Genomic DNA, 26,548 nt, shown 5'->3' with positions numbered 1-26,548 from the left:
CTTCGCCGAAGCCCCGTGGCCTCCCCTCCTTGTCCGCTTTCCCCCCCTCTGCCTCCCTGTGTGTCCCCCCCCCCCGGCACTGGCAGAGCCGCCCGTGTGCTCTCGGCTGCCGGAGCGGAGCTTTCCCGACGGGGCGGGCTGCGGACCCGCCGCCCCGCAGCTCCTCTGGGCTCCTTCCATTATTCCTAATTTTATCTTTCTGTGTCCCCCCACCCCGTTTTAAAGAGCAGCCGAGGAGTGCAGCAGGCTACGCTGGGACAGAGAGGGGGCCAGGAGGAGGGTGGGGGGGCCGCGGCGGCTCTGTAATTAACGCTGGGAGACGATCCCCCACTAGCACCTCCACACAGGGGCCATCGGGGGAGAGAGAAACTTCAGGGTCTGCTCCAGCGTAGTGCTAAGCAGGGGGGACCGGGGGGGGGGGGCATGGCTTCCCTCCCCTATGCCTTACGGACCCCATCACCCCCCCCGGCCCTAGGTCTAGCCCTCCTCCCTCCACCGGCATCCCATCGGCTCCCAGGGATTTAATTAGGCGTTTACACCTCGGCTTCGAGTAAACGACTGGTAAGAAGTGTTGGGGGGGGATGTGGGGTGGGGTGTGGGGGTGTATCAGCAGCCCCGTTTTGATTGACAGGGTGGAGGACCATTGAAAATCTCGCTGGGTAGCTCCCGGGTCGCTATGAAGCTCCTTTTAAAAATCCTTCTTCAATGCTGCCTCCCGGTAGATGGCAGCTCCGCCGGGCGCGGAGGCAGCGCGCAGGCAGCGCGGGCGGATGGAGTAGGGCGGGCCGGGGCGCAGCGCCGCGCCCGCGGGCCGCGCTCCCACGCGTGTCACCGCTCCCACGGCGGGCGGAGAGGCTGCGCCGCCGCCCCAGGTAAGACACCCACCCCCCCTCCCCAATACTCACACACACACACACCCCCACCCCTCCCCAGGCAGCGCGGCTCCGGGTGGGTTGGGGATGCGGGGAGGGGGGGAAATAAGGCGAGTTTGGGGCTTGTTTGCGAGGAGGGGGAATCTCTCCGTGGGGGACTCCGCGCCCGGCGGAGGAGCCGCCGGCAGGGATGCGCGCACCGCGGAAGAGGGGAAGCCCAGCCCGGGCTTCAGCGCAAGTCCCATCCCCTCCTGTCCCTCTTTTTTTGCTTTATTTGGAGTATACTACGCTTCCTCAAAAAAAAAAAAAAAGGCAAAACCGCAACTACTAGTTCAGGGCTTCGCTCACACGAAACGCGGCGTGGGCTGGGACCGTGGGCCAGCTCCGGTGTGGGTTTAGGCAGCTGGCGGGGAAGAGAGGGGTGCAGCCCGGCTCAGGGGAAGGTGGGGGATGCGCATCCCTCCGTCTGCCGGGCTCCGAGGGAGGGAAAGCGCAACTTTCCCCCCTATTTACATAATGATGTTTTAATAAGCCGCGCAGCCCAGTGAGAGTTCGCCGGGGGCAGAAACCACCCCGAGCGGGGCCGGGAGAGAGGGGGAGGCCGGGCGATGGCCCCGCTTGGGGGGCGGCTCTGGGGCTGGCTTTTTTTCTGATACGGCTGGAAGTTGAGTGCGGAGGGGACGGCAAGGAAAAGCAAGACTCCGGCAGCGCTAGGAAACGTTTCTAGGGAAAATCACCCCCCCCACACACCACCCCTTTGCGAGGTTAGACGGCAAAACGGACGGGGACCCGCCTGCAAGGAGCTGGGGGACCGGTTTGTGCCGCCCCCCCCCCCGCCCCTCTTACTTTAAGAGGTATATAAATCCCGGACCTGCGCTGCCAGGCTCGCTTGATAAATTAAGGGCTTCGCAGTCGAAACCTATTTACACCTCCATTATAGGGCTAACCAAATGGGGATCAGCATGCATATTTTTACCGCGAGAGATCTCATACATCTCCGCCAGAGTCGCCCCTCGGGCCATGGGATAACAGATAGGGAAGCGGGGGGGGGGGGCGGGTCGCGCTCCGCCGCAGCCAGCACTTGAGCGGAAAAAAGTCCGTGTCCCCGCTCGGTGCCGGCTGCTGGGGGCACCGGGGACCCGTCCCCCTTGCAGGGGGCAAGGAGAGGACGAGGGTGACCTCCCCGCGGGGGGGTGTCCTGCCTTGGGGGGACGACACGGGCTCCTCTAGCCCAAAGCAAGGCCCTCGGGGAAGTTTCTCCTCCGAGACAGATAGGGTTTGACTGCGAAACCTGCCGTAGCTGCCCCTTTTTGGGGGGCAGAAGGGGCAAGAAATGCTCCGCACGGAGCCCTCCGGTCCCCGGCGGCTTTCCCCGGCTGCAATTTCCATTTATTTCCAGGCATGGACCTCGGGCGGCTGCGGGGGGGTGTGGGTGGGCAGGGGTCAGCGCATCCCGGGCTGAGTCCTTAGCGTCCCCGAGGGTCGCCCCGGCGAGCCCGGCAGCGGAAAGGAGGGAGGGGGCGACATCCCCCGGTTCCCGGTGGGATGCGCGCACCGAGCGCTGCCCGATCCCTTTCGAAACGAAAGGCGGGCGGAGCGAAGCGGCACCAAAGCCGGGGCCCCGGGGAGTGCTCGGCCCAAAAGCCCCGGCCCCGGTGGGGGGGGGGGCTCTGCGGGATTCCCCCCGCACCCGCCGCTCCAGCCGGCCGGGCTCCGGCTGTGTCCCGCACTCCGGCTCCGCTTCCAGCGCCGGGGAAAAAGAAATCTTCCCCCCCCACACACCCCGCTCCGCCCCATCCCGTCCCCTCCGGCGGCCCCCTCCAGTTCCACTTGGTTAGCTCAAGTTTTCCATGTAAATGACAGTAATAAATATCTAATCATGTCCCGCAGCTATCGGCGGCTCGCCGAGCAGCCGGCATTAATGAGACATCCAGGGGAAGTGGGGGAAAGGAGCGAAAAAAAAAAAAATTAAAAAGAAGAAGGAAAGTTTTTTCCGCTCTCCCCGAAATGGTTTCTAAAAGTAAGGCCCGGCCGCGGGGGGGGGCGGAGCCCCTCGCTTCCTCCGGAGCGATCGCACCTGTGGGTCGCGCTCGGGTTCAAACCCGTCCCCTTTAATTAACCCCCTCCCCAAAACCCCAGCAATCCCCCCCCCATCCCGGGGCGGGAGGTGGGCAAGCGGCGGGGCCGGTCTCATCCCCGGCCTGGGGGCTGCCCTCCCGAAAGCCCCACGGAGCTGCGTGTGCCCATCCCCGCCGTGATTCCCAAACAATTAATGGGGCTGCAAAGAGCTTTTAATGCTGACGGGGGGCCGGAGGGGGAGGCTAAGGCTGAAATTAAACCATGAGAGTTGGATTTGTTCGCCTAACGCTAAACAAATGGACTGATTACCTTCTTTCCAAACGCATCAGTCATACTACATTAAGTAGCAGAGAGCTAATTATCCCAATTAGGAGGTTGATTTATAATTAATGGCTTGGACCAAGTGATAATTGGATGTTAATGGATAACAGTTTTGTCTGAAGTTAGCCTCCCGCTTCCCCAAAGGCAGGGCTGGAGGGTTTGGTGGGGTTTGGTTTTTTTTTTCTTCCTCTCTCCCCCTCTCCTCTCACCTCTGCATGGAGCACAAAGAAAATGAGGAGCAAAATCTGCTCTTAGCTGGCTCGGTGGGGACCGGGAGGTCCCGGGGCCAGAGGGGGCCGCCGGCTGCTTCCCGACCTGGCTGGGGCTCAGAGAGGTGGGCTGCGGGGGTAACCTCCAGCACGCCCCCCATCCCCAGCTTTTCAAGCAATCCCTGCTGCTTTTTCCTCCCCTTTCTGAGTTTCCAAGCCGTGGACAGCAGCTGACCCGAAGCAGTCGGGTTGTCCCATGTCCCCAGTGGGTGCTGGGTTCCTCATCCACCCGCAGGGTGTGAATCGTGTCCTCCATGGGGGGGCAAAGGCTCAGCCCCAAGGGGTGCCCCAGCGCAGACGAGGCTGTCCCCCTGCCCTGCCTGTCCTAGGGAGAGCAGGATGGGGCTCACCCTGAAGAGGAGAGGTTTTACACCCTCCTGGTCCATGGTCCCCACTGCGCGGGGAGCACAGAGTGAGTCTGCAGTTTCTCACTGCTCCGTGTTTCTCTTAACCACATCTCAGAACTGGCACTTTGACTGGTTAGCTTTTCCCTTCCATGCTCACTTTTCACCCGTGAGTAAGTCGATGCAAGTCAATCCCAGTTCCTCGTTTGCCCCAGCTGGAGAGACTTGGACCTACAACCCTTTGGCTTTCAGATTGTGTTTCTAAGTTCAGTTTTTCCATTCTAACTAAGAACTGTAAGGGCAGAAAATTCCTGAAAGGGTACGAGTGACTTCAATTCTGAGTTACCCCATGGCTGATGAGAGGTTGTATTAAATTACACCAACGTACTCAATGCAAAAATACATCCAAAATCGTGTCAGCACGCAGAAAGCCAGTTTATATTGGCTTTCCAGCTTTCCCTGCTAATTTAAAGACATCTTGATGTCTAAATGGGATGGTCTTATGCTCACACAAATCAGCAGGCTCCTGCGGTGATATTATTGCCATCTCAGAAGACGCAGCTCTGTTCCGCAGAACCGGCGCAGATGTTGCTTCTCCTTAGTGCCGGGGTCGCTACCTGCATCAAAGAAACAGAGCCAGACCCAGAGGAGCTTCCCACAGGTCAGAGAGAAGGGCAGGCTGGCCAGGCAAGTTTTAGCACAATATAGTTGTAGAGGGAGTGACTGCAGTGGGTTTTGTTCCCAGTGTCTTTATCCTTTAAGAGAATGCTTTGCTGAGGAGGAAGGGAATCGGATGAAAAGAAGCTGGTGTGAACAGAATTTCTCTCCCTTCTGTCATCATCACAACCAGCCCTGCAAAAACAAAGGTGCTGCAGAGATGGTCCAGCACCAAGTTCTTGTGATGTGGCTGCCTACTGGTTTTGCTGGTGAAGCTATGGGTAAACCCTTTAGCTAGAAGTAGCCCATGTTTTCTAAGACACCAGCTATTCTTTCTGTGTTTTTTCAGGGTCATCCCAAAATTCAGCTCATCAAGATGGAAATGCTTCTGCTGAGGCACTGACAAATGTCAGTCAGGTCTCAACCCTTTCGAAAGGTTCAGTGCTGATTTCCACCACTCATGTCCGAACAGAAATGTTTATAGCTACTTCGCTGCTTTTGGCAAAAACACAGAACTAGGGAAAATGCTGAAGAACATGGATTCAATAAAGCCCAAATTTTCCAACCCTGTGCAGCTACTGATAAACTAACCTACTTTGGGGAAATGTCCATCAAAATATGCTTGTTGTGAAGAGGCTGGAGAATTCTGAAATGCAGCTAAATATCCAGGAATTAATTCATGGTGCACTGGGGTTAGCCAAAACCTGGGTCTTTTTCTGCCAGTCTGTTCCATCCAAAAGCTACTGAAACTGAATTATTTTAATTTTTTTCCCTTTTGACTTCATCAGGTTTTGGATCAGACTCCTTATGTTTTCTAAGCATGTCTGGTGCAGATATAGCTCCTGGGAAGGAGAGAGGCTCTGAGGGAGGGCTGGGAGCAGGGCTGGAATCGGGAGAGACCAGCAGTTCTCCAAACAGTGGCAAATGGGTGTTTACAGCCAGGAGTTGTGGGTGGGCCACGATACAAATGTGATTTCTTCCTGGTAGCTGCTGGCACAACTCTTTTAGGACCAATTGCAGCCTCTGTGTGGCTAGAGCAAACATACATGAGAAATGCTGCTTTAAGCTGTCCAGATGTTAAAGCTCGAAGTATGGGGTATGGGGGCGTGACGCTTGGGCCCTCCACTAGGATCCTCCAAAAAAAGAGAAACAGTTGGGCTGGGGGATGCAAGCTGATGGATCTCAGGGGGTAGAAAGTGCTTCTACCAAGGGAGCTGCAGAAACCTGATGTCTTCAGTCGTTTGTCGCCAACCGTACTGAGCGCTGGCGTGGAGCGAGCAGACAGCAGCTCTGCACGCTCTTGGTGTGTGTTAGCCCAAGCTGGGTAAACACGCTTCTGCTGAAGGACTGTACATCTCCCCACAAAACCCAGCGGACGTTTAGCTGCTCTGCCTGCTTTGCAGTGTACAGCTCTTTAAAGCACAGATCACCTGCTGGTGGCCAAAATATATTGCTTACTTTGGCAACTGCACTTAATTCAGTGTATGGATCCAAATGCTTACGGGAAAGAAAGCCTTACATGCACCCGCAGTGCTCCCCAGCCCCTGGCGCCTCTGCTGCTAGCTCCAGTTTGTGGCCCTGTTTTAAGGTGGCACAAGCCTTCCCCCCCGCCCCAGCGCCGCCTCCTAAAAGTCATTGAACTCAAATAGCTTTTTTTAGTGGTAGGAAGAAAATTAGTGTTATCACTTGTAAAGAAGGAAAATGTAAAACTTTTGGTTTATTCTTTTAAGGTATTAAAAGTGCCCCACAATTGCATGGCTTTCTGGAGCTGCCTTTCAGGATTTTTTTTTTTTTTTTTTATACTAAGGTAGGACTTGTCTGTCATTTTGTCTTATAGCTGATCTTAGTCTGAGCAAAAGCAATTGCCACTGTGCCTTTTGTGACTGTAGTTTTGAGTGTTATAAGCACCATCTGCAGGGGCAGACCCAGGGTCCAGCTGTACTTGCAGAAACATCCTGGGTTCAGGCTCTCATTTTCTGTCTCCTTCAAAACTTGCTTGTTCTTTAGACCTCTCCAAAATCAGCTTCAAGCAAAATTGCACTTGGTGTCACAGCCTTGCAGCTTTTCAGCTAATCAGCTGAAAGAGCACCTAGGAAAGTCATTTTGTGCCAAGTGGGTCAAACTCCAACGACGCGGCGCAAACCACTGCATTTCACAAAGACGTGTTGCTCTCTCCTCCTCACGCGCGTACCTAACTGCTCTCAGCTTAACACCCAGAACTTATGGCTCCAACTTACATTTACGCGATGAATAGCGATGGTGGGTGGAGAAATTACCCTCCCTCCATGCCTCATCCCAGTCGCTGCTCTTGGAGCTCAGCATCTCAGCTCAGGCATTGCACTGGGAGCACCCGGAGCAAGCACGCGTTTCCTTCTGCCAGCCCAGCTACCAGGCTGGCTGGCAGCACCTGAGAGCAGCAGAAGAGGAACTGGGAATGTCTTTAACTGCCTGAGCAAATCTTTACAAAGTTTATCTGTCAGGGCCATCTTCTGCCAGTGCTTCTTGCAGTGACTGATCTCTCTTGTTAGGGCTCAGGGCTCGACTGTAAGATCAGCGTCATGGTTGTGGTGCTCAGGACAGAGAAGGGTCCTGGCCCCTAAATGTCGCAGGCTTAAAAACATATTTCGACACAGAACTGTAGATCCTTGTCTTGTTAACAAGACCATGTTATGGGTAAAATCATCCAGGATATAGCTTTATCTTTCAGGGACAGTGGAGATTCCTGAATCCCCACCAGCAGCTCCAAGGAGCTGCCTTCAAGCCGGTCAGTTTGCTCACGCAAGCTATCTACAGTCAAATACGCTGCAGGCAAAACTGTTTTGAGGGGCAGAGAGCAGGCAGTGAGCTGCCCCTTGTGCTGCCAGCAGCCCTGAAGAAGCCCAGTTTGGGAAGTCTGGACCTTTCCCATCATCTGGTTTGGAAAATTCCCTTTGCCAGCATTAAGGCAAATGAAATGATGCTTCTCAAGCAAAGGCATTTTTGCGAAAGTGAGAGGAAGGGCTGAGCCAGACAAACCGCATGCAAATACAACTAAGCCAGAAACATGCTTGTTTTGGAAGGGCTGCGGGGGGGGAAAGTACTTTTTTTTTTTTTTTTTGCATATAAACACCTAAGTTAAACGCTTTAAGCTGTTTATGAAGTCAGTAGTTTGATTGCACAGCACTTTAAGGTTACTCCAAGTCCTGAATTCAGGGCCAGTCTGGAGGCAGACATGCCATCAGGTCTCGAGACGTGAGAACAGACAGGCAGCGCAGGTACACGAGAGCCCGGCCGCAGCAGGATGCTGCTGCGTTTCACATCCACAAACGTGGAGCGTGCAGCAGCAACGCCAGCAGAGCCGGGTTGTAGGTACTCAAACTCCTCGGGGTCAGTCTGGGCTGCAGGGTTCAGTTTCCGTTGCAATATTAATCATAAGAAATCTAAAATGCATGATGTTTTTTGCTGTTGACCGAGCTGGAAGCAGAATGAGATCCTGAAACTAGAGCTGAAGTAATGTTCATATTAAGAGCTTTTCTTATTTACCCAGGAAAATGCTTCTGTTTCAATATAGATTACAAGAGCTTTTACTGAGGGTTGAGCGTTGCTCCAAAGGGGAGAAGGGAGGTGCGTTTATACTGATTTGATCCGTAAGCACTGATCGTCGTGTGTAAATTACTGCAAGCAAGAAATTTAGCACCACAGTGATGTTTAGTGATCCCAATCCTGGCTCTACACTGCAAATCACTGGGCTCCAACCCTTAAAACTGGCTCAAAAGCAAAGACTATGAGGGTGTCTTTTATTTTATTTCAGATTTTGTGAGCCTGCTCTTTGAAGCGTGCCTCTGCAAACAGAGATGCTGGACAGTCTTTTGCCAGGAACTGTCTAATCAATCACTTGGTTCTGTTATCTGGGGCTTTGGGGCAGCGGGGAATCATGATTTCCCAAAAGCCTTAACTAAAAATCACAGCAACTGATGTGAGTTACCTCTGTCAGCCAGGACCTGTTACCTCAGCTGCTTGCAACCTGGTGCCTGAGTTTGTAGACCACTACAATAAAACTTCCCCATCTCAAGCAGGATGCTCTGAGGTTTGTTTTATAAAACTCACAAACCTTCTCACATCCTATTATGCTTCTGCTACAAATAAATGAGCATTATGAATCCAGTTGCTGTGCTCCTCAGCAACACAGCTCCGACAGAGGCAATTATTTGACAAGGTCTACCCAAAAACTGTGACGCTGTTCCTAACTGGAAGTATTTCCAAATTTCAGCTGCTGGCAGACCTCCTGGTTTTAAGAAAAAGATCTCTTTCATTTATACCAAGGTCGGTAGTAGTAGCTGAATGTGATCTGCAAGAATTGGTGTAACCGGTCAGGTTTTGCTTTTGGTGGGTTGCGACTTGTTCAACTAGACTAGGTCTAATTAAGATCTCACTCTGCACTAAGAAATTAACTGCATTTAAATCCAGAGATTTACACAGGTGTCAAAATATTGCAGGAAGATCAGAAATGGGGAATTTTGATTTTTTTGAGAACTGTTCTCAATTCCTTTATTTCAGTTATAAGAAAAGTCCTGTGGAAACCTATTTTTATGGTGCATGTTGCTCTCGGACTTTGACGTTTGAATGAGAAAATATGATGTGTTGCAGTATTTCAAATTATTTATATTTCATCCACTAGAAAGGTGAGATTGTTTCCTTAGACATTCAGCAATCTCACGTGAGGAACAAAACTGATTTATAACATGCTGGTTATTATCTTGTGTGATTTTGGACCTTTATATATCTTAAAGATTTAGGGATATAAAAAAAAAAGATTGAAGAAAACCTTTTGCAAGGATCATTTATCCAGAACCCCCAGGTATGTAATTTATTTAGTACCAAATACATATAAAACCGATGCCTGTATATAGAGTGAGCCTATTTTCCTAGACTGTCAGATAAGCAGAGACAGAGATTCATTATTTATCTTGCTGATTTAAAGTGTTTCTGAATAAGGACTCAAAGCACAAAATCATAAAGCAGAACAGCTCCAGGGAGGAGCGGGGGGGAATATTTTGTTGTGATTTTATTTTCGATGGTGTTTATTGCCAGCAGTAATAAGGGGGGCATTGTTAGCACAAACTATTTGCTGTTATTCCCTGTTAGTAATGAACAACGGGTTCCTGTGCTTTGCATAAACACGAGTAGAGATTTGTATCGCCTGAGCAGGCACTTGGGCTGGAGGACCGCAACTTTGCTTTTGACCGACAGGGCTGCTCCTATTTTTTTCTGTCATCTGCAGGAACCCCGAACACCAGACCACAGCACCAGACTTTCCTTTTACGATTTTTTTTTTTTTCCCCTGATGCTTTTCCCATGTTCAAGCTGTGTCTTGCATCAGGGCAGAGAGCTGAGGCAGCGCCGAGCTCTTCCAAACTTCAAGCGCATCTCTGGCGAATCTCTCCTCACCAGTAACTAACTATGGTGTTGAAATTCACTTCTGCCAATGAGTTGCCAAAGTCCAGATGTAACTTTTTTAGCACAGCTTATTTCCCACATAAAGGAGGCCTCACATACCCCACCACCATCACCAACCCTCCCAATTTCTGGAGAGATTTAATGAAAGGATAACGTAACACCCCATGGTGCCCATTAGTCAAAAGCAGGCTCTGGTATCCTCTTCCTGACTTCTCTAGGATAAACTTACTCTTTTTAACTCATAGGTTTTATTATCCCATTCTTCATGATGGCACCTAAGCATCTTGTGTAGGTCAGTGAATTTAGTCTCAGTACTTTTTTGAGATTGGGATGACTCAGTATTTGGAGGGACCAACTGAAGGGAAAAGAGAAAATGGTCCAAAGCCTCTGCAAAGCTTCGAGTCCTACATTCAGCCTCAAACTCATCTCACCCAACAGCGTTTGCTTGAGAAGGGCTAATGTCTTGTCTTAGGCATTTTTTTACTTCTACCTCGGAAAACTGGCCAGAATAAGCTATTGAAGAAAATTCCTCCATCTTGACTCAGTTTAGATTTGGGGGGAAAGGAGGTGCGTTACTCCAGAATAACGCACTTGAGCAAAACCCCTGTCTTGGTTTAAAATCCCTTTCCTCCAGCACAGCATTGGCACAGGGAGCTGCCCTGGATGTCCTTATTCAGGACAGCTCAGCACGGGGACAAGCTTTCCAGCGCTGACACAAGCTCTGAGGCCAGCACAAGTGACACTCGAGTATGCAGGCTGCAGGGATCGATACATTTCTCCCTTAATGACTTTTGTCAGTTCTGTATTTTTGTTAAAGGCCTTGTGTGTGAGTAGCAGGTGGAGCCAGGTACAGACTGATGATGTTTTGGTGGGGGGAGTAAGGGAGTGAAATGAGGAGAGGAGCGAACAGAAAATGTCCCTGATCTCAAATTCTTGGGGTGCAGTTAGTGCAGCTCCAGGGTGGGGTTTGTGGTTTGTTGGTTTTTGTTTTGGGTTTGGTTTTTTTTTCTCCTGATAGAAGGGAAAATATGGATGTTTTGCTACAAGGCACTTTTCAGAAAATGTCAATATCTCATTTTTAAAAGACGTTTTATTGTTCCCAGATCTGCTTCAATTCCACACAAACACAAGCCACTAGGAACAGGAGTTTTCACCTGGCAAGGAAATGTGTTGTTCTCTCCTTTTCACATCTTGTCTCAGGACAGAATTATGTGCCTGGATACAAAATTAGTTACCAGTTAAATAGGGAAACTTAAAGCCTTTTACAAAAGTTGAGAAGCCAAAGTTGATAATATTAAAGCCCAGGGCCAAATTTCCCCTATATGCTGTGCTGTTAAGTGGTGTACAATAAATTGCACCTCTCTTGTGCTATATGACTTTATGGGAACCTGAGGTTTTTGAGACCAGTGTTGGGAAGGGGTGGATGGGAGCCACGTTGCAGCTGGAGCAATGCAGCTCTGCTCCGGGATAAAGGGGCTCCCGTTCCCGGCTGGTAAACGTGCAAATTTTTTTGCATCAGATTGAACAGCTGCACCTGAATAAAGAGAGGTCTGCTCTCTGAATTAGTCTGGGTCGGGCAGAGACCTACATCGCCAGGCCTCTAAGCAATGCAGAGGATGGAGAAACCTGGGTTTCTCATAGCCAGCAGCAGTTAAAGCTAAGGGGAACCCCTGATCCTCTCTGTGACGCCAGATCCCGGCAGGACACAGTCCCCGCAGCCCGAGGGATCTGCAGGCTTGGGAAGAAAAATGGGCACAGCATCCATGAGACTTCCATAATGAAAACTTAAGCGAGAGGTAAAAGCCATAGGCGAGTTTTTGGGACTGAGGTAGTAATGCCAGGATTGCAAAGGCAGAAGGAGCGGCAACCCCGGCAGGGTCCGGCACAGGGCACGGCGTGGAGACCTGACAGCCCGGTGCTGCGAAATGCAGGTGGCTGGGAGAGAGCAAGTCTTTTGATGTCAGGGATGGGAGAGTCACCGATGTGGCCCTGAGGGGCCGTGCAGAAGGAAACCACCAGCCCCAGGCACTGCACAGAGGCACCCACTCCCCTGTGCTGAGCAAATGCTGCAGGATCAGCCCCCAGGCTCTGGGCAGGGGCAAACCTAGGCTACCCTCACCCTATAGAGAAATTTTCCTCTCACCTATTGTTTTCCTGCACCTTTCCTCAGCTCCCATCTCCTTTCTCCACCGCTCCCAACTCTCCAACCATCTCTGATGTACAAAATCAGGGTGAGGCACCCCTTTCTTCCAGGATGGACTCTACGTTACCCTCCCAGCTGTATTGACAACTGCTCAAGCCCATACCCTTCCACAAAGGAGGAGCTCAAACTTCACTCTCATCTTCCTCCTGGCTGCGGCTGTTCCTGAGGCCCTCCAGCCACCCAGAGACATAAAAGATGCATTTGCAGATTTTGAAAATTAAAACCATCTATACAGCCAGTGGGAAGGGATCAGCTTATTTGGTTGCTTAATGAAATATAAAGATTATTTTAACCAGTGTAAGCACTATTCGACAGCTTGTGAAACACAGCGGTGGCTTGATGAATGGCTTTCTCCATTAAAAAAAATTGCTGCATGATGTCTTTTAAATATTTAATTTATTGGGGTTGGAGTGTGCTCCGAGCTGACAGTTAAACAGGAGCTGTTTGTGGTCTCAGTTAACTTTGCTTACCAGGCTGAACAGTCTCGCTCAGTAAATTCCCTCATTTTTTGTACTGAATCTGGGATGATACATTTGCTGCACAAGTGAGTAGCAAGTTCTGCCTGTCATGTGCACCACAGCACGCTAGGCAGTTATCACTAAAGCTGTGATGGGTAGTGACCCCTGTCCCGAGTCCATCATTATTAAGTCTCCCACTTTTTATTTTCTTTACTTTCTATTTGATGCACTTTCTTCTAGGCCACCCAGAAGAGTTTGTTCAGACACACATGTACACACAAAAGCATCTTTTAACAATCAAATAAACTGAAATCTTCCTGGAGCAAGTGTTTCAGTGGAAACACTGGGCTCCAGACACAACATCATTGGCAGTGTCCTCAAAAGACTGTATAGTATGGGAAAAATTCCCCTCTTCTCCCTCTTCATTTTTCCCTTAATGTGCCAGCTTGGTACACAACCAAAATCATGCAGGGGGATTAGAAAAGAAACAGGCGTTTCTGTGAGTTGGGAGTCAAAAACACTTGGCCTCCCACATATCTCCTGGCAAGGCTGAGCCCCGGTGTGGATTCTCCAGTGTCTGTTAAGGACAGAGGTCTGGCAGCAGCCCAGGGCAATTAATAGGTTCTGTGTCCTCAAATGGTTTTCACGAAACACGCAGGAACTTAATAAGCTCTGAGACCTCCATGCTGCTGGCCAAAGCTGGTGGAACCAGCCAGCTGGTTCACAAGTTAGGGGGTGGGAAGGGAGGAGGCAAAATGAAGTTGCAAACCTCTGTGTCGCTGCCCGCATTGCCCAGAAAAGCCAGTCCTTCTCTTGGACTGTGAAAGCGAAGCAGCGAACGACTCTCCAGCCGACTGCGGCGGTCTTGCTGATGATGGGGACGGGCTGAGCACTGCTGCTTTTTGGAACCGAACTGTGCCAAGGGTGGGGTGAGGCTGCGGCACAGACACCGCTGGAACCGTTCAAGGTAGTGGTTGGGTCGGGGACCTGCAGGTCTTCCCCCAGGTGATGGGAGATGTCCTCTGCAGCCACATCAATGGCACATGTCACTGGGACATGCTCCTGTCCCTTAGCATGTGCCACCAGCAGCAAAACTGTGCAGTCCAGCAAAGCAACATCCCTGCTATAATTTCGCTGTGAACCCATCGTGGGGAAAATACAAATGCCAAAAATCTGTTGTCATGTGAAGTCCCTCCCCTTCATCAGAGAACCAGCAAACAATTTTGGCATTGCTTAGGTCTTTCCTAAGCTTGACTAGAGCAGAGCTATGGCATTCTTGTGTTTAGGTCAGCATCTGAACCAAAAATATCCATTTTCACAGCAGTTCAGCTTAGAATAGCATTGGCTTTCTCTCTGTTAGAGTGAATAAAACCTTAATGGGATATAGATGAAGGTTATTATTTTGTTTTGGGGTTGTCTTTGCTTTTCTAAAAACTGGGGTAAATTTTGAAATGAAACATTTTGAAAATGAATTCAAAAGTGATTGCCTGGATACCATAAAACAAAACAGATCTGATTTTCCCCTGCTTTCCAGAACTAGCTACAAAATATGTCTCAGGCACCCTTAAATGCATTTTTCAATAAATCAGCTATTCATATAAAAATTGTCTGTCTGTACTTTGAAGTAGGAGGCAGGTTTTGTTTTTTCTTATACTCTCATATAGGATGTGGTAGGAAAGGACATGACCAGTAACGTTCTCCGTGGGCCATAAGGTTGTGGCTGGCATTGCACAGAGTGAGGTGGGGTGTGGGTCCCTTCCAACTTGAGATATTCTGTGATTCTACAATTCTATCTAGGTGCTGGATAGCCACTGATCTTTTTTTGAGTCTAAAACTAAAGAATTGGGGAGTGAATCCAGAGTGGGTGAACAGGGAGACACAAAGCAGGTGAAGGTGGTGGTATCAGGGTGTGCATCACATCTTCGTGGTGTAACCACACCTGGATCTGTCACCCTCCGCTAGCGCTCTTGGCACTTAAATGGTGTGGTGGCAGAGCAGAAGGGACTTGGGGAAACAGGAATGAGGCTGAGTGCTAGGTTCCCAAATTGTTGGCTTATAATTACTGCAGCCTCTTTGAGAAGACAGTCCCAAAGGCAGCACTCACACTCATGACAAAATCCCTTAGACAAAAAAAACCACCCCAGAGCAACGAGGACCATCCCTGAGCTGGCAGAGTGTTTGACCAAATTCCCACTGCATGGCTTCCCTCCTCCGTTCCTGGGTGCCACGATGGAGAGGTGCTTGCAAGGGTGAGGCACAAGATGCCTCAGGTCATTGCCAGACCCTATAGTACAAAATTCAGCTGCTTTTCCCAGGAACTACAGCTTGGTCTCTGGATGTTAAACAAAGTCACTCCATGTTTGTGCTTCCTACATGAAGGTGGTTTGGGAGAAAATGGGAATTCAGAGCAGGAGGGGTGGTGGGAGCAACTCGTTTCCATTCCTCCCTCTTCACTGAGAGTCTGTCCTCCATGGTATAAATCCTCTACAGGCAAAAATGAAGGTCTTTCCTCAGTACAGAAAAAACAACAGATAATTGTTCATCCAAATTTTTGCTGTTCAATGCATCAGGTTTCTCCTAAAATCATGGGACTTGAACCACCTCCCTCCAGTAATCAAACTGTTTTCTAAGAGTTTGCCTAGATAACCTGTCTGCTTTCCTTAAGTTAGTCCAGCTGGACCTCTTTCTCTGCATGTTCATTCATTGCACTGACTTTCCAGACGATGACTTGCTGATGTTTTAAAAATTTTCTTGTATGGCAAATGTTTCACAACTTCCTTTCCGATGTCTTACAAACTACAGAAATGGTATCCTGGAGGCCCTCCGTCATTTATAACAGGAATGAATGAAACATCACTCAGGTTTTGGGATCAATATTAGCTCAGTTTTACAGATGGTCTGTAAGGAAAAACAGCTTGAAGTTTCATGCAGAGCCCACAGTAGAAAAAAAAGCCATTAGTTTTTTGAAATAATTTCCTTGCTATTGAGCTATGAAATGTCAGTATTTATTGCAAACCTTAATTCCCTCTTTAGCCATAACATTTTTGGTCCTATTACGCCACAGATTTATTTTCTTTTACACCACATGCTTTTTTTTTTTTTTTTTCCCTGTGTCATTTGTGTTTTGTTAGGAAGAACCTTAAGAAAAATGAATGGAAACAAATTACGCATGAGTGGATTCAGATAAGAAAGATTATTTGACGTTACAGCAATGGGATTACAGAACAGCCCACTGTAGGCAATGATAGGGACAAAATCCCAGCTAGTCCTGGGATAGAGCTGGGTCCGTTCATTAAAAGTCACAATAATATGATAAATTTTATTACAGTATGTAAAAAAAAAATCCTTTCTCATCTTTTGCTCAGCATATCATGAGTGGAATATAGTCAGATGCTGGTCTCTAAACTTGGAAGCCAGACTGGTTTCGCTGGTGCTTTAGGTCTACAGGAGGTATTTTGATTCCTGTCCCAGAACCTGTTGGAGTTGGGAGGCTGGAAGTGAGCCTCACACACAGCAGTTTAAGTTGGAGCTCAGCATTTCCAAAGCTCTGCTGAGACACCAGGACGCTGGAATAGCACGTTCCTAAGCACCTCTCTCCTCCGGCTGCTGTTTTTCAGGTTTATGTCACCATGCAGCACTATGGAGTGAACGGTTACTCCCTCCACGCCATGAACTCGCTGAGCGCCATGTACAACCTCCACCAGCAGGCAGCTCAGCAAGCCCAGCATGCCCCCGACTACAGGCCCTCGGTGCATGCCCTCACCCTGGCAGAGAGACTGGCTGGTAAGAACAACTCACGGCTTTTCCCATTCCCTGGGAAAAAAACCCTTGTTGCTTGCACCGAGTGAAACTCTTTGGGAGTTGGAGCGCGACATAGCCAACTGGCGTGGTGTGCTCCTGAATACTGGCCACGTGGCCAAGCTCTGCAGGTGACACGTGGCCTCCAGCGTTTGTTGCCAGTGGACCGCTGCACCTTGCTGCAGACTGGCCTCCAATGGCTGGGGAGCCTGGGGCTGAGAAGGGACGCGGCCCCACTGTATGGGATTGAAAAGAGAGAATTAAAAAGACACGGAAGTATGTTCTGACAAGTGAACAAAATATAGCAGAAAATTTTACTTTCTTGTTAGTAAAAAACAGCATGATGAATATGAGCACACAGAGAATTGGATTCCCCCACTGAGGGGCCCAGGACTTGCATCCCCTAGCAGCCATCTCCTGCCATCCCAGGCCATAGCTTGTTCTTTCATGTTGCCCCTTCTTGCAACTATTTTCCATTTTTTGTCTTACCAAACACTCTTTCTCTCTGAAAAATGATCTTCATTTGGATTCTCTTTGGGTCTCACCTTGACCTATTTCTTCTTGGGGATCCTAGACCTTGGCTTGGGTGATGCTTTCTTGCAGGTCCTGCTGGCTCCCTCTCTGTTGCCTTTGTATTTTGCCTTCCATAAAAGAGCTTTTTTAGGCTCAAAGGAAGTCACGTGTGACTTTACCCAGAGAGTGTTATTTACACAGCATTGTTGATGGTCAGACAGTGGGACAGGAGGCACTGCTGCAGAGCATCTGATCTGTTTTTCTGTGTTCAGCCGTGAGTGTAACAGCACTTTATCGATACTGTCATTAGGAGGAAATGCAAAGTCCAGATAGTATTTTGTGATTTGTTTGGGGGAATTGTTCAAAAATAATTGATGGAGACCTGAGGATATTTGGTATGGTAGGGCACATATATCTGTTCCACATTTCAGCCTACCACAAAACACCCAGGTCTGGCTGAGATCATCAAAGGCTACTGCAATGCAAATGATCAACAGCTGCAACAGCACCATTTTGGTCAGGGCTTGGATGCAGTATGGAAGAGCAGACCTGACAACCAGTATACTGAAGCTAAAGCAAAAAGTGACCATAGATGTGATTCTAGAGACCCTCCCAGAATGGAATGATCTTCCCCGACTGTCTGAAAATTATGCATCTGCTTTAAGATAGCTTTCTAGTTGTCTGATATTAAAGGAAAAAAAAAAAATGTGGAGTGACTCCTTCCAGCCTAGAAGAGGTGGAAAAAATTATCTACCCAAACAACTTTAGTGGGCTAAATTTAAGAGACATGGGCTTAAGCCAAAATAAGGATGCAGACGTTTCAGGATGGTCCTCCTATGTGCGTAGTCCACGAAGGCATGGTGGTAAAGGTCATGGACTCTTTGGATCAGTGAACCACAGTTGACTCTCAAACCTTCATGCCAGCAATGTTCCCTTATCCAGCTGCTAGTAGTGACCTCCTTAACATAGTTCCTCAGACCACTCACTGTGGCCTGTGGAATCTCTGGGGGGCCATAGGGCAGTGCTGGGAGTCACTGTCCTCATTGAAAAAGAACCAAAGCGGGATCAAGGAGACCTGGACTCTAATCCTGGCTCTACTGCTGGGCTGCAGTGATGATAGGTGGGCACTTTCCTTGTCCTGGTCGTCCATCCCCTCCTTCCCTCACCCCTTCAGTGCGTAGGTGGTCGGATGGGAGCAGATGGTCCTGAACTCTGCAATATGCCTTGCAGACCTTAGGTCTCAAGGTGCCCCTTTCCTAGATGCAAGGATCTCTTGAACGATTTTTCTGATCACCTCTATCTTTTACAGTAGAGCATGGAGGACTTAACGTCTTTGACCCTAACTAGGGTAAAAGTAGAGGGAGATTAAAAAAAAAAGAGTAAAAAAACCTATTCTCGTATTCTTGATTGGGAGATTCAATTGGTTTTCTGACCTCTTATCTTTAAAATTAATAACCCACCTGGAAGACTTTCCAAATTAAATCCCACGGTCCCCTTGTCTGCTTATCATTGGCAAGGTAGGCATTATATACCTACAAGCTGGTTCCTTTGCAGTTGCTTCACATTCTGTTACTTCTGAATATCTTTCAGTGTAGGTTATAGATCTCATTTGCCTTCCAGGGACAGTCAGAATAAAGCAGCACAAAAGCAAATGACCTTAAGTCAGAAAACAGAGGTTTCTGATTGTAACTGCAAAGCCTCACCTGCAATTTATATTCTCCTTCTTGCACAAAGCCTGAAAACATAGTTAAAACATTAAAATAATTGCTGGTTGGCTCTCGTTGGAGTGGCCAAACTTAATGTATGAGCTGCCGCCTCCTGGGAGCTGGTAGGTCTAACCTCTACTCTAGAAATTCGGGAATATTCCAGCCTGCAGGTAGGGTGTTTAACCAGTGTCCTTTCTCCTGATTTCTTGTACTTGAAACACAAATGTTAGCTTTGTAAAACGTTTTGGGGTAGCTTCTATTTCTTGTCCCAGAACATCCCTTCTCCTCGCCCGGCTGCACTGTGAGCTGTGTCTGAATGCATCAAGGATGGTTTCTTTGCCTCCAAAGTGGCAGCTATTACCAGCATTTTAACTCCCTGAGGAGCTCCGATACCTCAAACACAAAAGTCTCTTGTATGCAACCAACACTATATTGTATTTGGCCGAAGACCTTTAGCCTGATCACGTCTCTTCCAGGTTGCCAAAACCACATGGCTTTGGCAATCACCCAGAAAGGTGCTGAAAATGCTGACCTAGAATGAAACAGCTGGAAGTTTGGAAGAGGAATGTTTGAGCAGTGCAAAGCTGATTTGCTACGCTCATTAGCCAATGTATTTGGAACCTGGCTGTGTGGTTCTGCGGCTGGCCTGACAGCAGGTTTTGTTTTATTGTTTAGATTCATTCCACAATGCTCGTGACAAAAGCACAAATAAACAGGAGCAAGAGCCTTCATCTGGCTCCATGCACTGATAATGCCGACTTTTCTCCCTGTTGTTTTCTAGTGTGCTCATTCCTCCCTTCTACTGGAAGTCACATTCTTAACTGAATTAAAAATGATACCAGACACTGCTCTTTCTGCATTTCCTCTTTGAGAGCAAACCTCTTGCCAGACTATTTCATTCCAATGCTGTAGCACAGCATGTCCCAGCTTGCATAATAAAGGGTTGGGTTTTTTTTTTTTTCATTTTAAAGTAACTAATTTTCATTGATTTAAGATCTTTCTACTCCCACTAACTGTTGTGCAATAATAACGCCTCTGGTAAAATAATAAGCCCTTTACTGTTGGCCTCAGATTTTCCCCGGTCTGAATTTCTTCTCTGCTCTTAATTTTGCAAGCACAGTTTGCAAAGTCAGGCCTTGTGAGTAGTTCCTCTACTGAGAAGAGCTCAGCACATGAGCTCTGGGCTTGCACTCAGTGGGTCTGGACTTGGTCCTGGCTGGTGTTTCCACCCCAGATGCTGGAGAGAGCCCATGTGCAGTAAAGCACATGGTTTCAAGCTAAACACACATAAGCACAAGAGCTTAAGTGCTTCCCTGAACTGGGGCCCAAAACAGCACTCCAGTATCATGCCTTGAAGACTACAGAGAGCTACATACGAGACACTAAAGAAGAGCCAGCTCAGCCTGGTTTCTGGGAAGATGCATGTCTTCCAATACAGCTGCAGCTAACAAAATGAGCTAGAGGCAGCTGTGTTCGAGCTGCACAGACTCTTCCCACCGATCAGGGCAGCACATCATGGCAGCATTGAAGCCTACCAAAGCTCTGCCTTTGGCTTCAAGGAGAACATGACGCATTATGTTGGGCCCCTCTCCTTATTACAAGGGTGAATCTCCTCACCTTGTTTTTAACTGAGTTTCTTAATGAAAGAGGCTTATGCCATGTTGCGTCTGGGCATCTGCATGTCCTACCCCACTGACATTGAAGCAGATGATTGGCTTATTTCAACCAAATTTAGCATTGGAGTCTCAACAGTTTCCACAGCTGTCATAGAAAGATGTTCCCTCTTCAGAATAGGCTTTCTAGTCAGAGGTTTTATCTCCTTGGACACCTCAATTGACCAGTAAAATGTGTGTATGTGTTTTATTAGATCTAGAGCCATGAAAAAAGTTTTTGTAGGTTCGTCTGGTGTTACCAAGTGCTTTATTCAACTGTCAGCATACAAATTCCAATAATTAAATTGGCCACTTTTCTTGTCTTCCAACGGCTGTACATTTCAAGACATCATTTTGGAGGCACGTTATGGATCCCAGCACCGCAAACAAAGGCGAAGTCGCACAGCCTTCACCGCCCAACAGCTGGAGGCGCTGGAGAAGACCTTCCAGAAGACTCACTACCCAGATGTGGTGATGAGAGAGCGGCTGGCTATGTGCACAAACCTACCTGAAGCCAGAGTCCAGGTACTGATACTTTGTGGGTTTGTGAGTGGGGATGTTTAAAAGAATGTAGTGGGGTTCCAAGAGGGTTGACAGCTCCCTTGACCTTTCAAGATTCTTCCAGTGTAATCAAAGATTTGGGGGCAGTAAAGTTGTCAAAGGCAGGGGCGGAATAAAATCATCTGAAGTCACACATCTGCTAAAGAAATTCTTAATCCACATGCACATTTTTTAAATTTAGGATTGTCTGAAGTGTACACTGGTTTTCATTTGTTCTTTCACATTTCTTTGGGGGAAATTTTAGAAACATTAACAGAAGTCTACTTATTTATTTATTTGTAAGGCTTTTCTGGCTTTCTCAGAAGAGCAGAAACCCAAGTAATTCCAGCTGCTCTTTTCCACCAGTGTCAATATTTGTAACATCTCAGGCCAAGGTTTGGTTTTGGTTTTTTGTGTTTTTTTAGTTTCAACTAGTGCAACATGCTTCATAACCTGCTGGTGGGGAGGTTCTTGCATTGCTGGGCTTTAAAAGACAAAATAGCATGTTCTTCAATGTGAAGTGGATAAGTAGTAGAAAAAAATAATTCTTTTATATAAATGTCAAGACATTTTGATCTTCAAAATTTTTGTTTTGTCATCTAACTAGCCAAACAGCACTAACAAGATTTGCAAATATATTTCTTCCAATCCATCTCTACTGATTTAGGTTAAAAAAATATGGATTCTCTCCTCCTCCCTTAAATTCAGTTCCCAGATAACAGCCTATGCCTGTAATGACTTATTTTGAGTGTTGTCATCATAGTACACTTATATCCGAATGGTTTTAGAAACTAAAAGAGTACTTTCCTGTAAACCAGTGTAATTTCATCAGACTCAGCTATAAGCCATTCTGGTTGGATGAAACTGCCTGACTAATTTAGAAAAAAAACAAAAAAAACCAACAAAAAAACAACAAAAAAGCCAGTGGAATGGCCTAAAGAATCAACAAGAAGGCTGGACATTTTTAAAAATATATTTGTTGTGCTATTGGTAGAAGCACTGAAAACATTTGGACACAGTGGGCTTGCAGTACTTCATTACTTGGGGTTCCCTTGAAGTTCCCAGGCTGAATGATGCTGAATTTGGCACTAAGCAGGATTCTCAACAGTTTTCCCCCTTGCTGTTTGTGACCTTGAAGGTTTGGTTCAAGAACCGGAGAGCCAAATTCCGGAAGAAACAGCGTAGCCTGCAGAAGGAGCAGCTGCAGAAGCAGAAGGACTGTGAAGGGAGCCACAGCGAGGGAAAGACGGAGCCGCCCGTGCTGGAGACCCAGGCCACCACCCCGGACACCGAGAAAGTCCAGAGTCTCCCAAGCGAGGTGGGCGCAGACCTCAGCCTAACCCTGTCAGAGCAGTCGGCCAGCGAGTCAGCGCCCGAGGACCAGACCGACAGAGAGGAGGAGTTTAAGAGCACCTTGGACGAGGCTAAAGTGGACAAGAGCCCTGGTGTGGACAGCAAGGTTTTGAACTGCAAGAGAGCGAGCCCAAAAGCAGGTGAGGGGCAGCATCTTGATGGGGGTTGGTGTCAGGACCTGGCATTTCCAAGGGGGATGCTAGTGGTTGGGTATAGTCCCTTATTCCCTGTGGGCATGGGTGCTTGCAGATGGCTGCCCAGATTTGTCTTCTTGTCCCCCAGCACTAAACGGGACCCACAGAGGGCATGATGTCTATTGTAGCAGGAGCGCAGAAAGAGCAAATACCTTCTACTCAGGTTAGAGCTTGGGGAGAACAGTGCCCAGTGGCAGCAGGAAAGTCATAGCAAAGAGGTCAGCCCCATTTCTATGCTGTAAGGTGCTAAGTAAGGAACAGACACGTTTAGCTCTCCTGAGCTAACACAACCCCTCTCGTTTGCCCTCCTGATGCAAGAGAGAAGCCCGTGCTGCAGTCCAAACCCTACTGGGGTGTGGATCAGCACCTGCATCCAGCCTGTAGAAATAACCCCCATCCCCTCTTGTCTCCTGCTACAGAGTCCCCAATCAGCGCAACTGTGACGCCTTCATCCAGCAGTGGCCTGGCTCAGACTCACTCCTACTCCTCCTCACCCCTGAGCCTCTTCCGCCTGCAGGAGCAATTCCGCCAGCACATGGCTGCCACCAACAACTTGGTCCATTACTCCTCCTTCGAAATGGGGACACCGTCTGCCATGCCCTACTTGGGCATGAACGTCAACATGGCGCCGCTGAGCTCTCTGCACTGTCAGTCGTATTACCAGTCGCTCTCCCACGCTCAGCAGGTCTGGTCCTCACCCATCCTGCAGGCCTCCAGCTCCCTTCCAAGCCTGAACAGTAAAACGACGAGTATTGAGAACCTAAGGCTCCGGGCAAAGCAGCATGCGGCATCCCTTGGGCTTGACACCCTACCCAACTGACTGCCAGATGAGCTAGCATTGCCCATGAGAAGATGCACCAGAGGTTGGCACTAGACATGTCACTCCTTGAACCCCCACCCACCCTCACCTCTTCCTGGAGTAAGGTGCTCCCTTTCAGGGAAAACTTTGCATTTATTAACGTCTTATTAGCACCAAGATTGCATCAGACATTGCTACTGGCCTCGTCTTCACTAAATATTTAAGGAGGAAGGGGGAGAGGATGTATGTTTAGACAGATGAACTGTCCTCTGGACTGCCATGAGTTAAGCCTGTAACGTTCAGGAGAAGCCCCCTTTCCTCATCCCTGCGATAATGTGCCAACTGTGTTAATATACACCTTTTTTTGTTGTTGTTGCGTTCTTTGGGAAAAGAAAGAGTCCTGCTTCGTCTTGTATATAGTTTATAATGTTGACAGCACCCATCACCTGTGCGTTACTGTCAGTGTTACAGAACTGTGACCTCTTTTGCTTTTATACCCCCTTCCTTCTCAATTTTAGTAGCTAGTATCCAAGTTACAAATCAGCCATCCTCCTGACCTCAGCTTGTAGCTAGTTGCTCTTCATGGGTCAGCATCCTAAAGGTGTTTATGACGAAGAGAAACGATTGTGCACTTCACTGCTCCACTTCCCCCTTCTCTGCTAAAGCTAATTTTATAACAGCCGGGAAATGACATGAAGGTGAATTTCCTGTTTAAGCACTTCCTATAAGGCAAGCATTTTTCGTTTACTTTTTAATAGCACTTGTTCAAAGACAGAGGACAAAATATTGGCCTAATGCTGCTGGCTGGGGAGAAAAATGAAAGCCAAATTCACAGGATTATTTTTGATCTAGATTGTTTCCTCTTTGATCTTCAGTGAAGTGTAAACTCCTCTATTTACAAATTATGGGGTTTTCTTTTTGGAGAGCATTTTGGTCTAACTTTGACAATAGAGAATAATAAAAACTTTGTATGAACTCCTGGTGTGTTCATACACCATGAATTATATGGTTCTTTGACAAAAACTTGATTAGTGCAAGCTGTGTCTAGAAAAAAGCTCTGATCACCAAATTCTACCCTCAAGCCCTGCAGCTTCAGAAACTGGTTAGCAAGCGAAAATGTAACAAGTGAAAAATGCTGAAATGCTGGAGGCAAAGCAGGTGATAAACAGGGGCTTTATAGTCTCTTTGTATTTGCTGGAGCTGAGGGGGCATAGATGAACTTGCCAAAAATGCAGGCTTTGCAAGTAACCAAAATTCACCAGCTTCAAAATTATTTCAGTGAACAGCTTCAGCCTCGTTTCATTGGAACGACCCATCATTCAACCTAGGGTGGTTTTCCTTGTTGAGAAGAAATGTTTCTGCCAACTCAAACCACGGGAGTTTTTTGCCAAACCAAATAAATCCTTTGAACCCACTCTGTTATCCCGAGCATTAGGGAGGGATGATATCCAGATCTAATCTCTAACATTGCCTAGGACCAAAAAATCCAGACTGACTCTGTGGCAGGTGCTACGTTTGAATCCCAAGGTTGTCAGCCGGGTCTGCCACTAACACACAGGGCAGTTCTGTGCTAATTCACTGCAGATGATCAGCTGGTCCATACTTGATTTAACCATGAAGTGTAGATCCATAGCCTATGGCCCCACTCGCTCCCACCTTGCTTCATACCAGGGCAGAAGCCAGGGGTCAAATTACCTCTTTAAACATGGGGGGAAAGACTGTTTTCAACTCCACTAATGCCTCTTGAAAAAGCATCTAACTCCTGCAAATAGAGATGTAAGAATAGCCAAGTTTGACGGAAAATGGTGTGTTATCCCTCATAAAGTTATAGCAAGAGCGGACCTCCGGAGGGGGCAGCTCATCGACTGCACCAGCTTCCACGGAAAGTGGAGCATCTTCCTTAAACGTTTCTGTTGTGCCAAACACTTCAGTTTGGGGGTTTTCTCTCCTGCTTTAGTTCTCCTGACTTTGTCAAATCAGCCCCTGTGACCGTCAGAATTCTCCACATTGCCAAAAACAAAGGTATTCGTAGGAAGCAGATTTTTGGCTGCCGCTTTCAAAGGAGTTTGATTAAATTAAAACCACCAAAGAACATTTACTGTCTCCAAAAAGATCCTTTGAAAGTCCCAGCTTCCATTTTTTGTAGCCTGTCACCCAAACCAGGGACACCAGGACAAAGCTTTAATTTTTCTCCTCTTCCTTCCTCAAAAAGCTATATTAATCTTTATTTTTAATGCCTCACACTAACATCAGTGCATTTGTAGGATATGGAGTTTCTTTGCCAGAGCAGAGCAACTGCAAATTTAATTAACGGCCCTTCTGATGTTGTTCCCTGGTGCCAGTCTAGACTGAGCTGATGAAGCGAACAAGGGTGGTAATTGGCAGTGAGACCAGATCTGGACTTCAGCTCTTCTTTAAGTAATAAAAGATGCCCATGAAACTGCAACTCATGTCAGTGAGTGTTTCAGGCAGAGAACAGAGGGTCGTAGTCACTCTTGTCCCATCCCAGGTAAGACGGGCATCTCTTCTCTGCCTGGGTACCATGGGGCTGGAATGGGTGATGTCAGCTCACATCAGGGCAGCTACAGCCTTCCCATAGGTCACGATGGATACCACAGCATCCACCACAGGAAGGTCAAAACACGTGGATTTATGCCCTGCTTCTGCAAGGCGGGGACAGGGAGCGCAGGAGATAAGCTTGCTTGAGCCAGCACTAGATTTGCCGTGATCCTCTGGAGGGAGACGAGACCTTCCCCACTGAGCCACGGAGGGAAACTCTTCCCCGTGCCTTGGTGCAAGAATTCATTTTAACATTCACCGTCTTCACACGTCTTGACCGACCCTCATGCCTGACCCCCTTCATGCCCTGTGGTATCGCTGACATCCTCACAGCAGGCTTGGAGCAGCTACTGGGAACTTCCCAGACGGAGCGTCTAGCACGCCATTAAAACCATGGACATCAGGATGAGGCCAGCACAGCTCAGAAAGCAAACTGGGAGAGGAGACACCTGGATCTCCATCAGTCCCTAGGGATGTCTGTTCAGTATCATCCTCATCTGCCTCTGTGTGGTACAGAAGCTGACCAAGGTGCAGCTGGTCCTGGACTAGAGCATGTGAACATTTCTTACATGGACATTATTTCTCCCATTCTGAATCAGGATAAAAATAGCTAAAATTTAAAAATAAACAAAAGAAAAAATATATTGCCTTAAATATATATGAGCCCCTGAAGTATTTTATGCCAAGTTTGGGGTTTATCTTCTCAAGGTCAAAGTTAAACATCCATGATGGGAGTAAGCTGACACGTAAAGCCAAAATTGGTTTGGAAATGCAAAAAAGCAAGAATTTAGGCTC

The 26,548-nt window shown here is 48.0% G+C and overlaps 1 protein-coding gene across 1 annotated transcript; it reads left to right on the top strand.

The window, feature by feature from the left end:
- The first annotated feature begins 705 nt into the window (after window positions 1-705).
- Window positions 706-25,595, top strand: DMBX1 (diencephalon/mesencephalon homeobox 1). The gene is given in 6 exon segments (XM_052802457.1): window positions 706-813; window positions 816-872; window positions 16,257-16,422; window positions 20,655-20,833; window positions 21,987-22,341; window positions 22,815-25,595. Coding segments are annotated over 6 exon segments (1,266 nt in total). The 3' UTR covers window positions 23,216-25,595.
- The last annotated feature ends 953 nt before the right edge of the window (window positions 25,596-26,548 follow it).

Source organism: Harpia harpyja, chromosome 11, assembly GCF_026419915.1.
Source record: "Harpia harpyja isolate bHarHar1 chromosome 11, bHarHar1 primary haplotype, whole genome shotgun sequence".
Lineage (NCBI taxonomy): Eukaryota > Metazoa > Chordata > Aves > Accipitriformes > Accipitridae > Harpia > Harpia harpyja.
This window is presented reverse-complemented; position numbering and strand designations above follow the sequence as displayed.